Source organism: Colletes latitarsis, chromosome 6 (genome assembly GCF_051014445.1).
Source record: "Colletes latitarsis isolate SP2378_abdomen chromosome 6, iyColLati1, whole genome shotgun sequence".
Classification (NCBI taxonomy): domain Eukaryota; kingdom Metazoa; phylum Arthropoda; class Insecta; order Hymenoptera; family Colletidae; genus Colletes; species Colletes latitarsis.
This window is the reverse complement of record NC_135139.1, coordinates 7,325,839-7,348,085: the sequence shown is the minus strand read 5'-3', so window position 1 is coordinate 7,348,085 and position 22,247 is coordinate 7,325,839. Positions and strand designations below refer to the sequence as shown.

Genomic DNA, 22,247 nt, shown 5'->3' with positions numbered 1-22,247 from the left:
AAGGTCCGTATCTTCGTCGATTCATTGAATTCCAACTCACTATATCAAAGTTGTATTTTTAAAACTCTACGGTTTTCAAAAACGCGAAAAAAAAGGAGATTTATACGATGTGTGCAATGAATCAGTACAAGCCATCAAACATTATTGTCCTTTAATCATTGTCAAATTATACCTAGAATACTGTAATGTCGAAAGATAAAATTTGTTTCACCGGAGATAATGAGAAAACTCCAATAATTTTCTCGTTATTAATACCCATTGTAATTACTCTGTTGAAAAATCGTTATGGAGTAGTACTGCCTTGCTTTTGCATTAATTTTAGGGATATTTGCAAGCAATTGAAGTCACGAGTTCCAAAACAGCACAATTATGTCTCTATTCAAGACTGAAGACTATTTTCTGTATAATCACAGTGTTACTAAAAAATATTTCTCCTTACGAAATAATTTATAGATTACTGTTTTCTTCAAGTGTAAAGAAAACTATAAGTAAATGAAATGTAATAGTTGATCAAATAATTCGAGTTTAAAAGAAATTAAAATAATCTAAATAAGTATACCTTTCGAAAATTAACTCTTATTGTCTGCTATGTTAGCTTTGATTTTACATTTTATAAAATTAGTATAAACACAAACATAGACATAACTTTTCAATTGCCAATGTGTTAAGACGGTTTTGCTTGTTTAGATAAATACTGCATACCTCTGAAGGTTGGCACCAACTTTCTGAAATAATTTGTATAATATTTTGTTTTATTTATATCCATAGAGAATACTGACAAAATTTGACTTTCAAAATCTGGAACACCTTGTATATACAGGGGTAGGTTCGGCCACCCCGCGAAAAATTTTAATCTGAGATTCTAGAGGCCAAAATAAGACGAAAATCAAGAATACTAATTTGTGGATTGAGGCTTCGTTAAAAAGTTATTAACGTTTAAAGTCCCGCTGTAGAACGAGAATCTGCGAACAGCTGCGTGCGCGTAATAGCAACTTTAAACATTAATAACTTTATAATGAAGCCTCAATCAACAAAGTGGTATTCTTGATTTTCGTCTTATTTTGGCCCCCAGAATCTCCCATTAAAATTTTTCCCATGGGTGGCCGAACACCCTGTATACCGTTCTATATATTCAAAATATAAATGGCAAACTGCGTTCTCGAAGTGTTATACACAAATATTTGCCAATATTAAAAAGTTGACAACCGTCTATTTGCAATTGCGATCGAACTGCACGAATCTGTTTCTTTTCCATTTTTATTTTCTTCTTTACCATAATTCTACAACTTGACACGCGAACATAATAATCCCGAGACTCGTGTCATGGTGAAAGGAGACATGCTTTAATCAAGTCAGTCAAGGATGTCTTGACACGGTGGAAAAATAATTAAAAAGATACTCGGTTTCAATTTAGTAGTGGTTTGGTCGAATCGTCAGACTCGATATACCATATAACTGGGTGCGCGAGAAATGATTACTTTAATTGGTTAATTGGTTTTTCTTTATAGTGCCAACGATAATTAAAGAGAAGGGGGTCGATACTACTCTGCACAGACTCAAATTTTTTAACGTATCACGTTTTCGTACATGATAGCTTGAATTATTTTTAAGAGCATCTATTCAAATCCATTAGAATCAATTTGCTTATTGTTTTATTAACTATCAACTAATTTTTTATTTAATGTTAGTAAAATGGTTAATGATAGAAATGAACATAAAACTAAGGACTTAAATCGAATTTCGGAATTATAGAATAAATTTTGACTACAATAATTAATATCCCAAGAAAAATAATTGCTTTTGTTAGAATATTCCGTTTTAATTTCGCGCCTTTTTTGTTATTTTATTATAGAATAAATTATAGAATAAATTTTGACTACAATAATTAATATCCCAAGAAAAATGATTGCTTTTGTTAGAATATTCCTTTTTAATTTCACGCCTTTTTTGTTATTAAGTGATGCCGCTATGTGGCGTTGTGATAGCTAAGTTCTTTCCTTTCGCTTTTTTGTGTGCGTGTGTTTGTTTTCCTGATTAATGGGGTTTGCTGTTCTGCTGAGTTGGAAGTTTTGATATCTTTACGAAATAAAGTTTAATTATTAAACAGCTTTCATATTTGTAATGTATGAAAAAGCCTAGTTTATAATTGAAAACATATTTTTACCGTTAATGTATATCATTAAATTACTTTACTAATAATAAATTACAACTTGTTAAAGTTTCAAGAAAAAAGAATAAAATTTATGTCACAAACTTCATCGTTTTCTGCCTTGAAAATTAAAATCCATCTACGTCTAAAATTTTGTTCATAATCCATGCGTAAAGGTGACACTAGAATTTTATCAAAATCCATATGGAACAGTCTCGACCCTCTCCACGTAAAATAGAAATATTTTTATTCAATTTAAATATTGACGTTAAAATAAATTTATTTCAACCTCACGAAAATCACACTTTACGTGTTTTTTGATACTTACGAAATACAAAATACTTATATGAAACAATGATAGTTACTGATGACTTTACTTATTATTCAAAAAACAAATATATTTAATAAATTTTAAAAGATGTCTGAATATTTAAATCGCCTTTATAAGTTTCAATCTTGTTTCTATTCGAATCAGTCACACAATTACAAGCATGATGTTACAAAATAATTTTGTTCTTTTTCATTATCCCTGCGGCAACTAGCTATAAATTTTTGTAAATTGCACGCAACTTCGAGTTTTATAAGAATAAAATCCTTCGTACCTGCCATCTACGACAAAACCTCGAGTCTGGTCCTTCCTCTTCAACCGGAGGCAGTTTTAATCGAGGAAACTTAGCAATTTGCTTCGACGTTTGGAAGTGCCAATTTATTAGCCGCGTAGGAGGAGCCAATTACAGGTCACCAATTATCGCCTGTCTGATCAATTCACGAATACGTAATCGCGTTACTGCCGCGACGAGTGACGGACATTCGATCCATTCTCGTGCAAGTAAGTGAATTCACAGTCACTGTTCTGTTAAAAATAATTTCGAACGAAACTCAAAGTCATACACTTTTCAATGTCTCGTGCAATCTTGACATGTTAGACACGTTATTGTCACCTCGAAAGATTTGTTATTATCAGCATAATTATTCTACTGTTTTTTCTGCTTTACTTGATTTATTAACCACACTTTCTCGCCGTAACAACACTGCACTCGCGTTGTCGACGCACATCTAACCTAACCTTAACGGTCCCCACGGTAAGCTACGCATAAAGCGCCAACATTTGATGAGTGGCGGACATTTGAACCACTCTCGTGTAAGTCAACCAATTCACAGTCACTGTTCTGTTTAAAATTATTTCGAATGTAACTCAAAGTCATGCACTTTTCAATGTCTCGTGCAATCTTGACAGATAATCTAATAGGTACCTTTATGTGATATCAATAGTAAGGTATTAAACACTACAGATAAGTGATAAATAACACTACAATAGACTACAGTTTTTAAGATATGTAACAAATAAACCTAACACTCTGTCAGAAACCATAACATAGACATATCATTGTCACTTCAAAAGATATATTATTATCAGTATAATTATTCCACTGTTCTTTCAGCTTCACTAGATTTATTAACCTCTCACCGTAACGACACTGCTCTCGCGTCGTCGACGCACATCTAACCTAACCTTAACGGTCCCCACGGCAAGCTACGCATAAAGCGCCAACATTTGATGAGTGACGGACATTTGAACCACTCTCGTGCAAGTAAGTTCAGTCACTGTTCTGTTTAAAATTATTTCGAATCAAACTCAAAGTCATGCATTTTTCAATGTCTCGTGTAAATTTGACGGATTAGAAATTCTTCAAAAATTTAAATCTAACAGTTACCTTTATGTGATATCAATAGTAAGGTATTAAACACTACAGGTAAGTGATAAATAATACTACAATAGACTACATTTTTAAGACATGTAAACAATAAACCTAACACTCTGCCAGGAACCATAACACCTCAGTTAGACATATCATTATCACCTCAAAAGATATATTATTATCAGTATAATTATTCCACTGTTCTTTTTGCTTTACTTGATCTATTAACCACACTTTCTCGTCATAATGACACTGCTCTCGCGTCGTCGACGCGCATCTAACCTAACCTTAACGACCCCCACGGTAAGCTACGCATAAGGCGCCAACATTTGAATTAGCGGTAGAATGTCTACACCACACTACTTCTTCTATGTATAAAATGTAGCAAACCATCAATTATACAGGCTATCTTTTAACTTTACTACCTTGCCAGCTTGCTTTTAATGGTACCAAAACTATTAAATGTTTGGATTGTATATAGCACAGTTATACTTGTATTAAAAAGAAATGAATTAAGCTGTTTCATAGGATTTCACTTGAAAAAATTAATTCTATACAAAATTGTATAAAATTAATAGAAAAATATTTTATAATTTGTCAGATACATTTGAAAGAAGTAATTTCTATCTGACATACCATTTTTATTTTATTTTTCATTACTTCAGTCATTAAGAATGATTTAACTGCTCAAACTTAGATAGTTCACGTTAATCTTGTTCAAAACTTCTCCTCGTTTGGTTAATCGATGCTTCGAAAAATTTCAAATCCGTCAAGACTTCCAAAATACTTGGAGCGATGTTCTTCTTCGAATTAATCCGAAGCGTCTGTTGAACCTCGATGAACCTCGATGGCGGGTCGCGGTTGGCGCGAATTTCAAACCGAATAACCCATTAATAGCGACCGAAGTGTCGTTTTAAAACGTTTTAAAGTGGAACTCGAGGTAAAAGGAGAAGTTGATCCTCTCACTGGCTCTTTTCTTTTCAGTTTCTTTCCGCCCTCGCCAGTTTCATGTTCCAGACACGATAGGATAATTAATGGCGGGCATCTTAGCGCGGAGATAAGCGAGAGATTGGTAAGTTCGATCGTTAGAGCAGAAGTTTTAATAAACCGCTCGCGAGAAAAACGGGTCGAAAGGAACGTTGCGAGGGAGAGACGTGGATCGAGGGGAGGGGGAGGGGGATGAACGGTTCAGCGGTGAAATAAAGGGGCGGTCGCGAAGGGTCATTTTCCCGAGATCAAACGGGCAAAATTTCGGAGGAAACGGAGACACAGCGCAACCGAGGATTACACTCGAACTCGATGTCTGCTCACCCTCGTTTTGTAGATCCGCTCCACGGCGACGTTGTCGGTGAACGTTGGCTCCTGCCAGAATATTAAGCGATTTCGTTCACCGGAGCTTAGCCGCACTTCAAAGGATGTCGGGCACGTCGAAACTTTCGGATTCTCGGTGTCTGGAAATAGTAATATAATCAGCCGTGAGTATGGTAAACAAATTACCCCGTTTTGATAGGATGGTCAGCGAACGTGACGCGACCTGGTGTTTGACTCTAGCTTTAGGATTCTTCAAGATTTTCCTTTTTTATTTTGTTACTCGTGTACGGAGTGTGGTGGTAGTAGATGTGTCCAAGTATTTGGAAATACAAGGCGAGTCAAGATTAGCTTGGATCGTTTAAATCAAATCAAGTATTTCATTGTTTAACACTATGTCTGCCATATATGGGTAACAGGACTAAAACGATTCATTTTCTAGTTGAAATGTTGAAGAAAATAAGTTTGAATAGGATTCATGAATTTTAGTGAATTTACGAAAATAAGTATTGAGACTAATTTTAAATTATGCAGTCTAGAATTTTCTAAAATCAAAGTGATTGGTCTTAAAAAATTGCACGATTTTGGTCTAGCAGTCTTGATTATTTAAACAAACTTGATTGTATATTCTCACTTAATTGTGGTATTATATTTTGAACAATAAAGTTCGCTTGGATAAGATTTGGCTGTTGACCTACATAAATTGATGAAGTTTGAAAGGGTACAGTAAGTAATCAGCAGAACCATCGGATCTAACGAGGAAACCACTGGAAGTAATAATGATCGATTTTGATGAAACTTTGCAAAACTGTAGAGTAGCCAACAATATTAGACGTGTATTTCTTTTATCAGTTTATTTTCATGTTAAAGGGATAAAAACCACCCCAAAGTGAAGGGTGGAAAACATATTTGATATAATATCTCAGAAACTAATGATTATAGGAAAAAAATGAAAATTGGGCAATTATGAACTTTTCAGAAACAATTAATCTAAAATAATTTATGTTCTTAACGCCATTTTTAATTCATTTGGAGTAAACACACTAACGATTAACGCGTTAAAGAAAATGTAAGATCACATCGTATTTAGAAATTTCTTCTTGACGAATTATTTCAATATCCCTCAAATGTATGTTTAATTAAGCAAAATTTGTTATTATTAAATTTATATAATTAAATGGGAGATTGAGAACAGTGTATGAAAACAATTTCAGCTAAAATATCGATTGAATATATCATCAAATATCTTTTTAAACGTATAACTTTTTACATAAAAAAGAAATTAAGTTCAAAATTTTTTCCTGTTTCATACTAAAAATTGTGGTGTAAAGAAGATGAGCCCGATAAGCCCGTTTTAACGAGGGAAGCAAAACAAATTTTGTTACCAATTCCAACTAGACATCTTCGCAAAGCGAGATCTTCAAGTTTAGTAGCAATTAAGAATAAATCCAGGATTAAGTTTGCTTTTCAACATGATTTGCATTGCTTTCTGGCTATTAGGGCGAAGCCACAATTTGATGAACCAATAGAAAATATAAATATAAAGATTTAAAAGACACTCCTTAATGGAAATAGATGATTTCCTGATGCAAATGTTATACTTGAGCTTTTTTCATAGATTCAATTATTTATTGCTCTCTACACAAAAAGAAAAAAAATTTAATTTCATTGCAAACTTGCATTATTTTATCGATTTTTAGTTTCTATTGCAATTTCGTTACATTTGTGATGAAATAGATTAATATGCATTTGGAAAGAGGAATAACGTTTAATACATTTAAAAAAAAATTTGGGTTCAAAGTGTTAACAAAATTAAAGGATTAATAACCTTTTTTTTAATTAAGAAACCATTCTTCCCATAAAAGAATATCTTTTAATTTTCTTACAAGAAGATTGTACCGATAAAAAGCCATTACTCAACGATTGCAAGACTTTGTTAACTAACGTTTCATTGGGAGTCAAGTGACAGTGAAAAAACTAGAAGTAAATGAAATTAATCACACTGGTTACAAAAAGTAACCATATCGATCCACACGATACTTATTGTCAGATCAAATTGTACTAGTTCACGATCAATTTTCGACCAGTCCTCTAGCAATTAGTGGTCACGCACGCTTCGTTGTAGTTTCATGACAATACTGTTTATAGCTTTATGAATTTTAATTAAACTGAAAGAGGGATTTCGCGAAAAGTTGCGAATCGCGTTACGAAATGCCTCGCTAAGGAAGCTCGAGATATGTAATTAAAAGCTTTTGGAATCCGATTTAATAGTTCGACAACATCCTCGATGCCCTCCGCGTTGTATCAGAGAAGTTAGGTTCAACGTTGGATACAGGACGAGAGTAAATTTATCGTGATGAATTAAGCTGAAAATAGTTCTTCGATAGTAATCCTTTTTTAATTAAAAACCCGATATCACGGTATTGTGAAATTCTTTTGTGGACTGAGCAATAAATTGACATAGCATTCTTAAGCGTTCTACAGTCAAATGCATTTACATTCTGGCTCTCATTGTTTAATCCAATAATTCAGACGTACAACGTAAAGAAATCCCGACTATATAAGTAAAAATTACTACAAAATTTGAACGAATAATTTGTTTCTTGTGTTTTTTCTCTCAAACGACAGATAGGATACTGCAATGTGTATCGATGTAGCGTGGAAAGCGTAAAGATACATTATAATAAATATAAAATTTAAAAACAAAAAAAAAGTACTTTATAATTTTTTTTCAAAAAAAAAATACAAAAATGGTTGAATTAATAAAAATTGTCGATAAAGATATGAATATGAAGAACCTGCTTTTTAATTTTATACAATTTTAATAAAATCTGAAATAAAATTACTAATTAAGTACAACATTTTTATATTTCATTGTGCTAGCAATTTATCAACTTTGCTTAAAGTTATGCTTAAAAAGAGCTTAACAGATTGGTCGAAAGGTCGCAAATAATAACATTTTATATATTGTCTCTTGCAACCAAAGAAAGACATATTAATTTATTTAGTCAACATTTATTATACGAACAACGAGTAAGGACGGTTTTATGTTATATTGGACATAAATAAATAGTCACTAATTTTATAAATAATGTATTTTTGTGAGAATGATCACATTCATACCATTAATGAAAACGATATTGTATGAATTACTTGAAATAAGGGATTGAAATAGCGACAACTATAAGTTACGTTAATGTAACCAATTTATTACGCGTTTCAACGCGTTGCTGTACTCTTAAATCAAGTTAACCGAGTTACTGTGCGTCACCAAGCAAGGATAACGTAGTTACCTGGAATTACTGTCTAGTAATATTATGGCAATAGTAATGTAATAATAATTTATTAATAGAATGAAGATCCTTTCTGGTACATAAGCCATTATATAATAATAGTGAACAGCATAGATAAATGTTCACACAAAAAGGGTATAACGTGATTTTGTATACATTAAAATAAAATATTAATGCATACAAGATAAAAATTCGATATACACAATCAGATAGAATATTCGCAAAATTGCATATTCTGTATCTGAAATTGATAAGATGATAAAATTACTGAAGTTGATAAAATTAAATTTTAATTTAAACCACTGATAATGTATTATGCATAATGAAATTTTAGCATGTAAGCAAGTACAAATTTTGAAGATAAACGCGTTTAAAATCGAAAGACTGAAGGGCAATATTATACAAAGGTTGAAATGGTATTAATAAAAAAAATAGTAAAAAAACAATGTTGATAGAATTCTATCATCAATTTGAAGGATCATTTTTAAACGAGGCTACACTCACAGAAAGACAATTTTGAATTGTTCGCTATCATTTTGGTAAAATCCATGACATACGATATGAGTTATCCTTTGTTATGAAATGAATGAACTGTTAATAAAATTCTATCATTAATTTGAAGGATCATTTTCAAACGAGGCTATACTCATGGAAAGAAAATTTTGCATTGTTCGCTAACATTTTGGTAAAATCCATGACATACGATATGAGTTATCCTTTATAATGAAATGAATGAACTGTTGATAAAATTCTATCATTAATTTGAAGGATCATTTTCAAACGAGACTATACTCATGGAAAGAAAATTTTGAATTGCTCGCTAACATTTTGGTGAAGTCCATGACATACGATATGAGTTATCTTTTATAATGAAATGAATAAATAAGTGTTAGTTTCATTTTATAATTTACATCTCGTCACGGTGACTTACAGACAAGAGCGTACTATCACGTTTACACATGACAATTTTGTGTTTACCTACGTATGTGTTTGTATTTCTTCACGAACTTGCCAAAGAAAACCGAAAAATTCGTGAAATTTTCGAGACCTGATCTTGTCCGATATTCTTGACCCGTTCGGAACTTTTCAGGTTCCTCGCGCTACTAACCCCCAACCATGGTTAGCGCGGACTTAATCGTCGTAATTAGCCCCCGGCAAGAAACTACCAGGACCAGTTAAACCGTTATCGAGCAATTAAGAATTACCACGGCAGGTTTGCCCGAGCCTGGATCAACGCGGGAGTCTGTTTCGCGTAATTGCGTATCGACTGCCAGAATCCAGGCTTGCACCTGCACCTCCGTCCAACTGCCTCTGTCCACCGGAAGGAACTCGCTTAAAGGGAGTTTCGCCAACTTTCGAAATGAGTAATTAAGCGGGACGCGGCTAAGTGCACTTCGCCGGTGGAAACTAAAGTTGCCCGGTATCGGAGGTTTCGATACGAATGCAACCGAGCCAGGTTTCGTTTACTGTCCCACGGTTCTCGAAAAAGTTTCCTTTTGTTACACGGGAATCGATCGTTGAGCCTTGCTCCTCTTTTGCGCGTTCGATCGTTCGCCCTGTTCCGCGTAGGCTTCCTCTCCTCTGACCTCCTCATCTTCGTCTTCCGTTACTTGTCCTCTCTTTCCTTTAGGTCGAAATTGAATCGCGGTTTCGTAACTCGTCCAGTTGCTCGTTAATGCTCTTCGATCCGGGGGTTTCCACTGAATTGGTGAACGCTTTTGTTTGTTTTCGAGGAAACGTTGCTCCGACGCATGGACGGCCTGCACTGTTAACCTGTACCCGTTGCACTTTTCGCAAGAGTTGCGAGTTTGTCGACCGTAGAACTTCCTCCGGGGAACGATTTTCCGAGTACAAGCAATAACACGAGATAAAACGGAATTAACGGTACGAATCTGAGCGTTTCTTCCCTGCAAAGCGGAACGTTTTACGGCCGCTCGGGCCGCAAGATGGCCGACTTCGAACGCGCGTCGACCAAACGGAATTGTCTATGGCTCTGAAACAGCTTCCGGTGTCGCGGGAAGACTTATGGGATCGTTCGTCTTTTTTTCAGTCAAGAAATCGATTTTACGATTGTACTGTTAAAATTTTTCGTGTATAGTAAAATTCCGATTATCCGGCTATAAAGTTTCTTTTGGCCCATTTCCCTTTTCCATTGGTTATTCTGTTTTTATCAGCTGTAATTTTATGACACGAGATGTACCATAAAATTGTGAATACTGGTATTCATAAATATCAACAGTTACTTTATCTAGAAGGAAACGAATCTTAATTCGCTTGATTAAAAATAGAATACGTTAGATATGTTTAAACAGATTTTCTGTACGCGTGGGTGTGTGAATTTTTTAGAGTTTCATGATGCATATTGTTTGTGTCATTTGTTATTTAAAAATACATTAAAAATGAATAAATTATTCACTATTAATAATTAAATGTTTAACGAAATGGTGGCCATATAATTAAAAATAGTATTTTTTGACTGTATCCTTTTTCCCCAATTTCTAAAAAGTGATCAGATTTTAGAGATATCACGTTGACTGAAGTTCTTTCTAGTTACAAACTTACTCTTTGCCTATTTGAAAACTTCAAAATCTATTTGGTTCATCTGATTTCTAATTTGGAGAAGTATGTACGTATTTAAAGTTTTGCACGTAACTTCTATACGGATTATTTAAAAAGTATGATACTTGCGATTATTCAGAAAAATTAGAAGCGTGTAGTAGATATTTTTCTTAAAAAAATTCATCTTAATTGATTCACTCGAATTATTAATCATAGCCCTTGTATCTCACTGTAAATTATTATTTAAAAATTCTCTAGAAAGTTATAATTTTTTCTTCAATTTGGGAAAAAGCTTATTAACAAAACAAGGAACAAACAGTAGCATCTAATAAGCTGTCCGTCGCATTTAATTAAAAATTCAATTCGATTCGGTACCGAGTTAACTCGATTCGTCTACGAATTAGCCGTCACACGATTTCAAGCGTCTCTAATCGCATCAAGTAGTAACTAAATGACAAAAAAGTGGAGGCGTTAACGTTGCCATTATCCTCAGACCTTAAGCCAATAAAAATCTTATAAAGAAAATTAGTACGTGACGTGTACGATGACTAACGTCGATTCAACGACACGAATGAGCTCTAAGCGGCGATTGGACACGCTTGGAATCGTGTAACGGTTAACTAGTCGATAAATCGTGTAAACACAGTGTTAAATCGAATTAATATTTTTTACAAAACGTCGAAAAGTCTGTCAGGTACTAATATTTATTTACTGTTTGGTTGAAAACTTTTAATACTGTATAATAAATATTTCCTATAAGCCTACCATTTATTTACAGTTAAGAATGGTCTAAATTCAAAGAGAAAATTGTAATTTGTTTTAGAATTGATATTTTTAAACAAAAATTTCTAGTAAACTTTCTTAGTATAAATGCTGAGGATACGACAAATTTAAACTCAATCGACACATTTTCCCGTGAGTTATGACCAATAATGTGAGTGAACTTATCGATGCACTTTGTGTGCACATCTACATTTTGGACCGTCTTTCCCATTATTAACACTAGATTTACGGAACTCGTCAATTTTACGAATTTCAGATTTCATACTTGAAGTTACTAAAATCGTAAATATTATTTTTTAGCTATTTATGTCGAATTTGATTAATGTAATGATATAAGTATACAAACAATAGCTATAATGATTTGGATGGTCATATGTATTTTAATACTCAGTAGATTCTATCGTTATTTTAAATGTTTGGAAGAACTTCACTTTAAATACAAAAAAAAATGTATTTTAACTGTCAATATGACAGATTTCAATAAAAATATAATGATTTGGATGGTCATATGTATTTTGATACTCAGTAGACTCTATCGTTATTTTAAATGTTTGGAAAAACTTTACTTTTTAACGATAATAATAAGAGAAAAACACACAGAAGCTCTTTCAGACTCCAATTAAGTTTTTGAAAATATAAAGGACTTTGGAAACCAAAAAATGTATGAAACGCCGCTCTACAAATGCAAGTTAAATACGCGTAAAAGTTTAACGCGTTATTTAAATAAAATTAGAAAATGTAAATAGTTTTAGACGGATACCGTCTGCTCGGAGTTTGATAACTACGTGGGACGAGAAGTTTCATACGAAATCGGAAGCAACATCAAGTATTTTCAAATATGATTAAACTGGAACGAAGATATTGTTTAATTTAACAGGATGAAAAGCGACATATCGTGAAATTGTAGTGGAACAGGAGAATAGTAGAGAAGATTGTGAGGGTTCAGGCGTAGTTCGTGAGAAACCGACCATGTGTGAACCTTCGAAAGATCCGATTCAACTTCGGATATTACAGAGACGATATGGCAGGATCAAATTCAGGAAGCACGATATCTAGTAATATTTTCGTAAGACTGAACGCCGTACAAAACCATATGAAACGTTACGGTAGTTCTGCGCAGAAAATGTCGGATTCGGTTGATTATTGTGCCGGCTAAGTTGAGCGTGCTAAGATGTGTGGCCTATAACGTCTAAATTTACCGTAAAACCCGTAAAATATGGGCTCGGGATGAGAAGTTTCTTCGTGATCCAGTTCGGTGCATGCAAGAAAATTTCGAGATTCCCGAGAATGTTTGGGATATTCGAGAATGTCGGTATACCCAAGAATGTTCGAGACTTGGAGAGTCGGGATTTCATAGAGTATTGGAGTTTCCGAAAAAGAAATTATAATTTACGAAGTTGTAAAACTCCGTAAGTTTAATCTTTATTAAAAGGAAAAGCAACTTTAGTAAAAGAAAGATGCAAGGTGGAGTAAACATAATGCATCAAAGTATACTATGTAGAGCCATTTTCTATAGTCGGACGCAACAATGTTTTCTATGAGAATTAACTTGTATTTAACCTGGAAATTACAATCCTGAAAAGAGCAAAACAGTTTATCTGTGATAAAAAATTGTGATCTTTCTTATTGATTTACAGAAGACAGGTAACTCGATCTTCTTGATTCCAAGTATATTTGATTATAAGAAACTTTTCTTTTTCTCTTTGACACACTTTTTACTTGTTACAGTATTTAGTGTAACATGGAAAGAAGCAAAAGTGTTTGTATTTCTATAGACAACGTAGGAGGAGTAAAAAATTGTAAAATATGTTTGACATTCCATAATTGTATAAAATGTATCTGTAAATTTCCCGATACCTATATACATATTCATATATTATAATGAAATATGCCAAAGAAAAATATTTTTTACACCTATCTATTATTTTAAAACAGTTTGTAAAGTTTAATTACTGCAATAACTTTTTTGTATAAAGTACTGCTTTATTTTAACCAATAGTCTAGTACTACAAATCAGTTGGTACTAGAAACAATAAACCACGATTAGTATCACACATTTATGGACTTGTTATTTTTTAACTTTATAACATCATGCTAAATTGATTTTATTCAATTTATAAAATACAAGTAATTTATGATTACATTCGGGCTTTCTTCGAACAAAATATTTCTTATAACGCTTTTTGATGAAAATCTCGTTCCAATAAATGGAGTTCTACCGTACATAGCAGCATGAAGATCTTATTATACATACAGAGTTCGGCCACCCCCGGGAAAAATTTTAATAGGAGATTCTAGAGCCCAAAATAAGACGAAAATCGAGAATACTAATTTGTTGATTGAGGCTTCGTTAAAAAGTTATAGAAATATTTCCGGCCACGCAGTATATTTTCGATAAAGAATTTTTTTTTCTCGAAAGTGCGTAGGATTTCAGGGGTATGTGCATTGACCAAAAATGATTGTAATTGACCCCTGCAACCGAAAATAATTTTTCCAGAACGATTTAAAATTTTTTTCTTTCGTCGAAAAATTTAGGCACCTACCCCCTGTGGATTTTTCTTAAAAATTGGTTTTTCTTTTTTAATAAATTTGTTTGCAGCAGTACAGAAAAGTTGACTAATACTTTTTTGTAGGTACCTATGAGCTCTACTTAAAAAAAAAATTCCAATTAGATCCATGGACTATTGTAGGAATTATTGCTGTTTGAAAATTGGACCATTTTTATGGGGTTTTTTGTATTTTACGGGGTTAAGGAGCAGCTTTTCGAATATTTTAGGAATTTCAATGTATTCTTCACCAAAATACGCGTTGTTTGCTTTTTGAAACATCAAAATCGTCCAATCCGTTCAGGAGTTATGACAATTTAAAGATTCGCATGAAATTTCGGGGTACCATTTCTGACCTGGCATTAGATTTTCGGTAAGGAATTTTTTTCTGGAAAATGCGTAGGAATTCAGGAGTATACATAATGACCAAAAACGATTGTAATCGACCCCCGCAACCGAAAATAATTTTTTCAGAACGATTTGAAATTTTTTTCTTCCGTCGAAAAATTTAGGCACCTATCCCCTGTGGATTTTTCTTAAAAATTAGTTTTTCATTTTTACTAATTTTGTTTGACGCTCTATAGAAAAATTGTCTAATACTTTTTTGTAGGTGCCCATGAGCTCTACTAGAGAAAAAAGTTTCACTGACATATATTCACTATTGTAGGAGCTATGGCTGTTTGAAAATTGGACTATTTTTATGAGGTTTTTCTTACTTTACGGGGTTAAGGAGTAGCTTTTCAAATATTTTAGGAATTTCCACGTATTCTTCACCAAAATACGCATTGTTTGCTTTTTGAAACATCAAAATCGTCCAATCCGTTCAGGAGTTATGACAATTTAAAGATTCGCATGAAATTTCGGGCAACCATTTCTGGCCCCAGATTAGATTTTTGGTAAGGAATTTTTTTCTCGAAAATGCGTAGGAATTCAGAAGTATACATAATGACCAAAAATGATTATAATCAACCCCTGCAGTTGAAAATAATTTTTCCAGAATGATTTGAAATTTTTTAATTTAATTTTTTAGTAACTTCTTAAGGAAACCTCAATCAAGAAATTGATATTCCTGATTTTTGTCTTCTTTTGGCCTCTAGAATCTCCCGTTAAAATTTTTCCCAGTGGTGGCCGAACGCCCTGTATATTGATTTTACCGTAAATAGTTTAACCACTCAGGAATAAGTAGATCATTCTTTCGTGGGTCTAATAATAATATTAATGCTCGCGATGAATATCAAGTCTCATTTTACTTGTTACAGGTTGTGAAGTAAATGTAATTACATCTTTGGTCGCTTCCTTTCGAACGCGCCAAGTGCCGTTTAAGCGTTATTCCTCAAACTGTCTTCCGGGTAATTTTTCCCGAGGTAGACGCGCTTCCTTTCAAACGCGGTGCTTCGCTTGCAATCGTGAACAGCAAGCGGAAGTTTGCTGGTGACAGGATCGAGCAAAAATTCCGTCGTCATCGACGACTCGAATATCGCGGAGAAATGAACTAAGCGAGCAGAAACGCTGCCCTTCGTCAACAATGGCACAATGGCTATTTGTGGTCCCCTAAAAGCACTCACAATTTACGAGCGACCCTCCACCGCGAAATAAATATCCCATCTTTAGGCGCGAGATTATGATACAATCGTTTGCGTGTACGCTGTCGTTCATTAACCCTTTGACATACAATTAAATTTCAAATAATTTTTTACACATACACTATTTAATTCTGTTTATTGATATTGTTGATCTACAGACTTTGGAGAATACATGTGACAAGCTTATTGAACAAATATTATTTAATAAACATTACTATTCAGCATTTTAGTCGTAAATAGTCACTGTACGAATACCTTTCACACTCACTGTAAACAGAAAACTATTAAATTAAAATTTAAGTACGTTATTCCAAGGAACATTGCATGGGTCAAGAATCACTATCCGTAATTTTGTGGGAACATCCAGTGGAATATAGATAAACCACAATATGTAAATATCGTGCAAGATCGAAGATTCTTAAATTTGTATTAAAAAAGTTACTTCCCCAAGCTAGTTTTGCCACAGTCTAGGAAAGCTGAACCTCTAATGTATTCCAAGACATTGCGCGCAAAAGAGTTAGGCAAATGTTAAAGCGATAGAATCTCGAATTGCAGGGCACGTATGATCCATGGTAAATACTAGAACGCTGACATTAATAATAGAGACGTTGCATTGAACGATCAGGGTGGAGAATTATGGGACACGTTCTTTGCAACCTGGAAACGAGTTACTCGTCGAATGAAAAAATACAAAAACAAAGGAACCACGTGAGAAAGCCTGCTCACGGGATGATATGTGATCGCGTATCGTGATTCTTTCTACGCGAACGCTTCGGGGGCAACAAGGCTATTATCTCGCGGTTAAACAGCGCGATCGTAAATCATGGACAGGCGAGATCAAGTAATACCGCTAAATAACGTTTCTATTCGAGCTGCGGTCGCGGCCCATTCATTCTCTTGCGCATTACGCGATATTGTGCCAGTTCTGGTATGCGTACTCTTTCGCTGAAACTTCGATGATCTATCGACTCGTAAATCCTAGGCCAACGTCTTCGCCCTTACGCAGTGTTTGGGATTCCAAATATTTTATATTATAGGACGCGTCATTTATTTTTAATATTACTTAATATTAGATTGCCTAACGTAGTTATTTTGACTGCTTTTCAATTTCAATTAGAAAAACAATTATGTATATAATGACACAGTTTCTTAGAATTTCGTGACTTTTTATACAACATATAAATGCGTTTATTAATAATTGTAGTTGCCTTCCCCCTCCTTCATTTCCAATATACAGGGTGGGGCAGTAACTATTAGCACCTCAGATATCTTGGAAACTATAAGTTTCACAGAAATGTTTACCAAAGTAAATTGCACAGTACGAAGGGCGCTATTGGGTGGCGATAATAGTTTTTTTGCAGGTGGAGGTACTTCGGACATTTGAAGGTCACATCCATTTTTTTAAATGGATCGGTATGTTTTTGCTTCCGTATCACGATAGAGGATCTTAAAACGAGTTCAACGACCTATTACACAAGGTCATTGAAGGTCATAGAAAGTAGAGAAAGGCGATAATACTTACGGTTTTGGTAGTAAATGAAACATGTTTATAGTAGGTGTTCGAAATGATGACCATCACTGTCAATGCACCGTTGGATTCTTTTTACGATTGATTGACTTGCAAGTTTTACAGCGTCAGAACTTATTGATGCACAAGCTGCAATAATTCGCTGTTGCATATCGTGAGATGTAGTTGGTACTTCTTTGTACACTTTCTCTTTCAGTGTTCCCCACAGAAAGAAATCTAAAGGTGTTATGTCTGGTGAACGAGCTGGCCACGATATTGGACCACCGCGTCCAATCCAACGATTTCGAAATTTTTCATCGAGTTCCCTTCGCGCAATCGATGAATAATGTGCTGGGCATCCATCATGTTGATACCACATGGTTTGTCGTGTAAATAAAGGTAACTCTTCTAGCAAAAGACCCAATGTATCCTTAATAAAATTAGCGTAGACGTAGCCATTCAAATTTCCATTGATGAAATATGGTCCAATAATTTTATCACCGATGATACCGCACCATACATTCACATACATTCACAGACCATTGTTTTTGATGTTCAACCTGTCGCAGCCAATGTGGATTTTCCGCTGCCCATAAATGCATGTTATGCAAATTAACATTCCCGTGATTTGTGAATGTTGCTTCATCAGTAAATAAGACGGTATTGAAAAAAGCTCATTGTTTTGAATCTGACGTATAGCCCATCGTCAAAACTCAACGCGATTCATGAAGTCGTTCCCATGCAATTCTTGGTGAAGACTAACGTGATACGGTTGAAATTTGTGACGGTGCAAAATGCGAAGTACGCTCCTCCTACTAATGCCAGATTCGCGTTCAATTTGTCGCGAACTAATATGAGAATTTCTAGACACACTAGCGAGCACACCGATTTCCATTTCTTCGTTAATTACTCGTTTCTGGCGTTCACTTTTACGAACACTTAAACTACCGGTTTGCCTAAGTTTATCATACACATTTTTAAATGTTTGACGCGAAGGCTGAGACCGATGTGGATATCGTTCAGCATACAAGTTTTTCGCCCTTACAGAATTTCGTTGGCATTCGCCATAAATAGGAAGCATATCAACCTGCTCTTCAAACGGATACATCGTGCCGGATTGACCAATTTATCGATACTAATCTTATGATGTTTATCTTACTCTGCAAACTATTAAAGTGTCTTTCAAGCAGTGTTTATTCTCAGTGAAGTAAACGGTAAGCATTACGCATTCCTCTACTGTTGACAATACGTATGTTTCATTTACTACCAAAACCGTAAGTATTATCGCCTTTCTCTACTTTCTATGACCTTCAATGACCTTGTGTAATAGGTCGTTGAACTCGTTTTAAGATTCTCTATCGTGATACGGAAGCAAAAACATACCGATCCATTTAAAAAAATGGATGTGACCTTCAAATGTCCGAAGTACCTCCACCTGCAAAAAAACTATTATCGCCACCCAATAGCGCCCTTCGTACTGTGCAATTTACTTTGGTAAACATTTCTGTGAAACTTATAGTTTCCAAGATATCTGAGGTGCTAATAGTTACTGCCCCACCCTGTATACAGGGTGTTCGGCCACCCCTGGGAAAAATTTTAATAGAGGATTCTAGAGGCTAAAATAAGATGAAATTCAAGAATACCAATTTGTTGATGGAGGCTTCGTTAAAAAGTTATTAACAATTAAATTCAAAAATTTCAAATCGTTCTGGAAAAATTATTTTCGGTTGCGGGGGTCAATCACAATCATTTTTGGCGAATACACATACCCCCGAAATTGTGCACATTTTCGAGAAAAAAAATCGAGTAAGTGCTGAAAGTTTTGGGTGAAAAAAAAGACTTTCGAATCGTTTTGGAAAAATTATTTTTAGTTGCAGGGGTCAATTACAAGCATTTTTGGTCAACAGACATACCCCCGAAATCCTACTCAGTTTCGAGAAAAAAATTCCTTACCGAAAATATAATTTCTAGCCAGAAATGTCTGCCCGAAATTTCATGCGAATCTTTAAAATGTCATAACTTCTGAACGGATTGGACGATTTTAATGTTTAAAAAAGCAAACTACGCGTATTTTAGTGTAGAATATGTACATATCGTAAAAATATTCGAAAAGTTGTTCCTTGACCCCGCAAAATGAGAAAAACCCCATAAAAATGGTCCAATTTTCAAACAGCCATAACTCCTACAATTGTGAATATATTTCAATGAAACTTTTTTCTGAAGTAGAGCTCATGGGTACCTACAAAAAAGTATTAGACATCTTTTCTGTAGGGCGTCAAACAAAATTACTAAAAATGAAACAGGAATTTTTAAGAAAAATCGACAGGGGGTAGGTGTCTAGATTTTTCGACGAAAAAAAAATTTGTAATTAATTCTGAAAAAATTATTTTCGTTTGCGGGGGTCAATTGCAATCATTTTTGGTGAATACACATACCCCCGAAATCCTACCCACTTCGTAGAAAAAAATTCGAGAAGATGTGAAATTTTTCGACGGAAAAAAAAAATTTCAAATCGTTTTGGAAAAATTATTTTTGGTTGCGGGAGTCAATTACAATCATTTTTGGTCAATAGACATACCCCCGAAATCTTGCGCATTTTCGAGAAAAAAATTCAGTACTGTCGGAACTTTGAACGTTTTGGTATTCTTGATTTTCGTCTTATTTTGGCCTCTAGAATCCCCAATTAAAATTTTTCCCAAGGGTGGCCGAACACCCTGTATATATGTGTTATACCTATATTGCCCAAAAGCAGTCATTTTGACTACTTGGGAAATTTTAAATAATTAAATGACTTTTATTATTGAATTGAGTAAATTTCTTATATGACCAGATCGGCGCTGGATTGAGATAACAGTTTCTATTTTTTTTTATTACCGTCACATGATAACATACAAGTTCATGATAAATTGTCGTTCCCCTTCAACGCGCTATAACGTAGTTCAGGGGGGAAGGAGGATCACTGACTGCTTGATGCCACAGCCCAGCATACTGTAACTATTATATATATCAATTGTGAAAACTGATAAAAGTAATAAAAAAATGTTACCGGACTCTATTCAATTTTATAACAAAACAAAATTTGGAGTTGATATGACGGATCAAATGGCCAGAAAATATACAGTAAAATCTAGTTCTCGTAGATGCCCCCCCCCCCCAAATATTTTTCAATATTTTAGATTTGGCTGCTATAAATGCTTGGATCCTTTACAAAGAAACGACAGGAATACAAATACAACGAAAACAGTTCTTGTTTCAATTAGCAGAACAGCTTTACACCGATTACAGAGTTGCAAGACAGAAAAATTCATCAGAACATGAAGACCCACGAAGATCAACTGCAACATCATCAAATACAGTATATTCTAACAAACGAAAAATTTGTCAAGTACGACTTTGCCACAATAACAAAACAAATAATATATGTGAAAAATGTGAAAAGTATGTTTGCGGAAGATGTACACATAAAAAGATTTCCACTTTCATTTGCTTAAAATGTACAAACAATAATGCATAAATTATTTTTTTTCCAAATGAAGTAAATTTTTTTTATTTTTAATACTTACTAATAACTTGTTGTATGAGTGTAAATAATATAAAAAATATTAAAAATTAATTTTAAACAAATTTCTTTACACATTAGTTATTCTTTCACAATGCAGTCACTTTTACTGCTTTTGGGCAACATAGGTATATACTAAGTTTCAGTCTTTCTAGTGTTAAATTATTTGAATACACACAATTTGGTCATCTGGCAACTGTACCTCTACTACTTACGAAGTGTGTAAATTAAGTAGACTGGCAACGTAGCGTTCGAACTGTCAATATTTGGGTCGCAGGACTTGGAGAAACGGTAGGTGAACGCGTGATACGCCTTCGATACAAGTTTGTACCTACTAGAGTCATTTGGTTGTCCGCAGCAATTGTTTTCGTAAAACATTCTTTCTAGAGCGTTCTAAGAATGAGTCCAAAGTCACGCTGGTTTGCTGTTTCGATAGCCAGGGAATCCACAAACAGTTTGTGCCTCAAGGCCAAACGATCAATCAACACTTTTACCAAGAGGTTCTAGAAAAACTTCGAGAAAGGATCATGCGTGTGAGGCCAAACATCAAGAATAACTGGGTGTTGCATCACGACAATGCGTCTTGTCACACAGCAATTTCAGTAAATGAGTTTTTGGCCAGCAAAAACATTCCTGTGGCTCCTCAGTCTCTTTATTCGCCTGACTTGAGACCTTGTGATTCTTTCTTCTTTCCGAGATTGAAAAATCACCTCAAGGGACGTCATTTTGGGACACTCGAGTACATTGAAGTGACTGTAACCGACCAGCTGAAGGCTATACCAGTATCCGAGTTCCAGCATTGCTATGAGAATTGGAAGAATCGTCTCCAGCGCTGTGTGCCTTCCCAAGGAAGTTATTTTGAAGGATCAATATTGAATTGTAATTCTATTCGAATAAAAAAATTTTTTAAAATCAGTCTTATTACTTAATTTACACACCTCGTATGTTTCCTGTGCCTACTTGCTATACTGCGCGGACCGTGCTTATCACACAGCTCCTTACTGTGTTCCTTTTCTGTAGGCTCGAAGGACCACCCAAACTAGCGTTTGGAAAAAAACTGATAACTTTGAAGCCTGTTGTTTCAAGAAAGAGCCTGATGCTCTTTTTAGTGACGTAAGAGTATGAGAATCTTGCGGAGAGTCGACTCGAGGTTGTAAGGCTCGATCAAACGAATCTAATTCCCAATCTTAAAGCTACCCTTAACCTAACCTCGGCTCTCCCTACCAAGGTGACGAAAACGCGTAGCGCTAACCGGTGGGA

At 34.5% G+C, this 22,247-nt stretch overlaps 1 protein-coding gene across 1 annotated transcript in view; it reads right to left on the bottom strand.

The window, feature by feature from the left end:
• Window positions 1-22,247, bottom strand: part of LOC143342821 (uncharacterized) — a 249,076-nt gene that overhangs the window by 72,641 nt on the left and 154,188 nt on the right. The window contains exon 16 of the mRNA XM_076767086.1: window positions 5,161-5,300. Coding sequence (XP_076623201.1) covers window positions 5,161-5,300 — 140 coding nt within the window. The remainder of the gene's footprint in view (window positions 1-5,160; window positions 5,301-22,247) is intronic.